The 4,237-nt window shown below is 34.7% G+C and overlaps 2 protein-coding genes across 2 annotated transcripts in view; one reads left to right on the forward strand and one right to left on the reverse strand.

The window, feature by feature from the left end:
* Nucleotides 1-4,131, forward strand: part of LOC144630854 (von Willebrand factor A domain-containing protein 2-like) — an 8,648-nt gene extending 4,517 nt beyond the window's left edge. The window contains exons 2-4 of the mRNA XM_078489206.1: nucleotides 2,172-2,458; nucleotides 3,267-3,381; nucleotides 3,913-4,131. Coding sequence (XP_078345332.1) covers nucleotides 2,172-2,458; nucleotides 3,267-3,381; nucleotides 3,913-3,953 — 443 coding nt within the window. The 3' untranslated portion in view covers nucleotides 3,954-4,131. The remainder of the gene's footprint in view (nucleotides 1-2,171; nucleotides 2,459-3,266; nucleotides 3,382-3,912) is intronic.
* Nucleotides 1-4,237, reverse strand: part of LOC144629658 (uncharacterized) — a 240,225-nt gene that overhangs the window by 124,388 nt on the left and 111,600 nt on the right. The gene's annotated exons all lie outside the window — the stretch shown is intronic.

Here is a 4,237-nt window from a genome sequence, read left to right on the forward strand (position 1 = left end):
CCGAATTTTTGAAAATATCAAACAAATGACGTTATTTCAAATTGCGAAAAATTTGTCGATTTGTTTTGCATTTTTTTAAAGCTGCAGCTAGAACAGGATATTGCAAAGGTTTGTGCCGAGTTTCAGCGTATTCCTTTCATACGGTTTGAAGAATTTAGGTCAGATAGTCAGGTACATTTGCTTTCCAAGTTCTAATCGCTTTGTAAACCACTCATTTCGAAAGAAATTATTCTGTTGTTTTGGAAGAGAGGTGTTACTTCCAAATTCCGCACGATCTTCTACCACCAGGGAATACATGTGTAGGAACGGTAGTTGTCATTTTAGTAGTAACTATTTCAGGCTGTATTATTTCCAAGTGACAGAAAATCATGCGGAATTTGAAAGTAACACCTCTCTTCCAAAACAACAGTATAATTCCATTCAAAATGCGGGGTTTTCAAAGCGATTAGAACTTGGAAAGCAAATGTACCTGACTTTCCGACCTAAATTCTTCAAACCGTATGAAAGGAATACGCTAAAACTCGGCACAAACCTTTGCAATATCCTGTTCTAGCTGCAGCTTTAAAAAAATGCAAAACAAATCGACAAATTTTTCGCAATTTGAAATAACGTCATTTGTTTGATATTTTCAAAAATTCGGCTGAAAACCATCCATCTTTACTGACTGCTAACATTTGATGTATATACACGATCTTTTTAACTTTTACACACAAGATTAAGGTGACATCAGCCTCAAAACTGGCTGGTACCGGGTTATTATTAGTATCACATTTATGCGACGGTCAAGACAGACGCATAACACAACAGTTTTTAAAGGCAAAATAAAGATGTCGCTCGTTCAGGAAATCTACGGAGTGGATTTTCCTGTAAGTTGTTGTGAGTAAACTTCAACTGTTTGGCAGCGTTTTGGGGTAATTACAAAAAAATTCACCGTGGCATTTTTAAAATAATCGTATTTTATTAAAAACGAAGGCTTCTGAAAAGCGTTCATAACTTAAACAAATCGAGTTTGATCGCTATAAAACTTATCATTTTATATAATTTAAGGATTTTTCTTTCAGATTCTCAAAAATCTAAGCAATCGCTTCACGTTTTCCTGTTTTAAAACGCGCTTAAAAAAGGGAACTGTCAGCCTCATAAATACCCGCGGGCCACCTTAAGGCAAAAAAAGTACAACTTCGCTAATATAACGTTTGGAATTCATTCATGTCGCCGGCACGTTGCACAGTAACAAATTTACGAAAATTTGACGATGTTGACTATTTAATAGTATATCCCTTGTTATGAATTATCACCGACTAAAGGTAATAATTGCAGCACTGTCACCTGTTTATTTATACATTTATTTAACAACAAAAGACAGCTCTGTCTAAACTACCAATTAATTAAGGCATCAACCCCTGACTCTTAATACGAACCACTTATAAAAATAATCGACTTTTCTAAGCTCTGAAGGACTGAGTGAAAAAATATATCTTACATGACTACAAGGTTGCAGCAAAACTCCAGGTGAGTTGGCTAGCAGCTTGACGTTTGTGGTACTCATTATGAATAACAAATTGAGTTCTTGAAGTACATATTTCAGTTAATTAAATATTACTCTGGCAATGGAAGGAGAAATAAACTTCCATTTTTCTTGATAAATTTGCTGCGATCAGCCCAAACACACCTGTCAACGTAAAAGAGGCCATAAAAATAAATTGTGGATTTACACTGTCTAAAAAGACAAAAAGCATTCGCGACCTGTAGAGAAAGAAATTCATTTCATTTTCTGTTGTATTTCGTCAACTTTTAAACGCAAAACAAGAGACCTTTGGCGAAAATGTTTTCCGAGGTGCTTACAGAAAGTCGCTCTTTAATAACATCGTAATTTATTATTTCGGTTCATTTTGCGCTGTTTATCATTGTGGCAAACGAAGGAAAAATAAACTTCCATGTTTCATGATAAATTTGCCGCGATACACAATTGCACTTGTCAACAGAACGAGACCAAAACATTTCTGGTTTTTATCGTCGAAAGAGCGCCCGCAATAATTTCACTCCTTTCCAAAAAATAAGTCGTGAACTCTGCAATAAAACATCTAGTTATAGGCCAAAATTCCACTAGCACAGGCTTTGATAAACATTTATGTTTTATCATATACTTTATGATATATTGTATTTCACCATAGGAATCAATTTGGAACAGGACGGTGTCTTTTCTCAGACGTTTAGATCGCGTCTGTTTTCAGTGGACGAGTTGCATTATCTTAATGTGACCCGAGTTGGAACATTTACCGCCTTTGACGACTTTGATTGTACATTCAAATGCCTCCACAATCCTTTTTGCTTTTCTGTCAACCTGGCCGCCTCAAAAGGAGACGACGGAAAACTTTGGTGCGAGCTGCTATCTACTGACAAGTACAGAAACGCCAAGGACTTCAAAGCAAACAAACGTTCTCACCACCTTTCCATTATGGTAGGGTACTTTTATCTCACTTTTAATTACTACGAATGAAACATAATAATAATAATTAAAACATATTTATACAGGATGACCATTTCAGTTATAAAAACTGCTATCAACATGGGTCCTGTGTTAAAAATAAATAAATGAATAGTTAATAAAATAAATTATTAAAAACAGTTAAAAAGCTATATAAGAAATCTAATAAAAAACATATAAAAAGCGATAAAAAGACTAGAACTAGGTTCATATACAATTATTAAAAATATCGGCCCCTGTATAAAAAAAACGCTCTTTTGATCGATTCTAATTTAACCCTATCAATAACTAATTTGTTCTTATTCCTAATGTTATAGTCATGAATATTATGTCTTTTTAGTTGAAAATAATTAGAGAAATAACTTGGGGCCGTTCCCTTAAAGCACTTTTCAACCAAGTTAACAATGTGATTTTCTCTTCTTCTCGTAAGGGTGTCCCCGGCAGCCAAGACTTGTAACCATCTGTTCGGCCGTGGACAAATGGGCAGTATTCAAAACTATTCTACCACCACGTCTTTGTAGGCGTTCCAGAACTTCTTCATTACCTTTACCACATCCATAGAAAACAGCACCACAATAATCCAAAATAGGAAGAATCATCGATTTAAACAATCTGTTCGCTGATTCAATTGTTAAAGATGGTCGTGCTCTTGAGAAAATCCCCAGCAAACAAATTTAAGCCAGTTTTTTTTCCCACAAACATATTTTTTTTGTGAGTTATGCTTTGATGTTTTGCTTCCAAGTTACTATATTATAACTATATCAATTTCTTTTTACTTCAGTCGCCTTGTTCTTCTTCGCCATGTCACAACGGAGGAACCTGTCTGGCAAACTACAAACATGACACTTTTGAATGCCTCTGTGAAAAAGGATTTTTTGGAGAATATTGTGAGAAAGGTAGACTGTAATTTTTAACGGAGCTACATATACGTCACGGGATTTCGAAGATTTTTGGTCTAAACTGTTTCGAAATGTAGTGGTAGACAACTAAACCCATGAAAAACATTATCTTTGTGCATCTAAAAGAAAAATGTAACCTTGCGTTGCAGATAGAAGATAAGATAAAATAAGATAAGATACTTTATTACCGTGAAATAAGCTTAGCCTACGGCTACGGCCTATAAAAATCGAATTTTTAAAGACGCACAAAAAAAAACTTTAAAAGTTTAGCCTTAATTTTTCAAGTTGTTATCAATTTCCACCCAAGGAATCCGCAGCCAAAGCCACTTGGTTTAATATAGCACTTGTTAAAAATGGGCCAAAGGTTTCCTGCGTTACAAATATAAAATTTTGCTGTTTAAAAATCTGTTAAAATCCGTGACAAATCCCCTTTAACTGTCACATCTTCTGTATTTTCTGGGTTGTGTTTCAAGCGTCAGTCGCTGAAATAACTATTTATAAGAATTTTTTTCTTTCTTTAATTTTTAGCTGCAAAATCGTGCAAGGAACTGTATGACGTATACAAGTAAGTCACTTTACCTGAACAAGCCAATACAAAATCAAACTCATACAATAAGAATAAATAGACAAATAGCTATTCATTCAAGAGATGTTACATCGGCTCGAAGGTTACCTGAAGTAGCCTCCACGACTCTTCAAAAATCGTGAATATTATAAATTCAACTTGGTTTACAAGGAACATGAGGTATGCCCCTTTTTAGCAGAATATCAAGAAAAACGCTGAAAACAGCTCAATCACTAGTTTTCACGCTTTAAAACATTTTTATATCTCAAAGATCCAGCTCAAGCCAGT

The sequence above is a fragment of the Oculina patagonica genome, chromosome 11, assembly GCF_052425735.1.
Source record: "Oculina patagonica isolate OP01 chromosome 11, crgOcupat, whole genome shotgun sequence".
NCBI lineage: Eukaryota > Metazoa > Cnidaria > Anthozoa > Scleractinia > Oculinidae > Oculina > Oculina patagonica.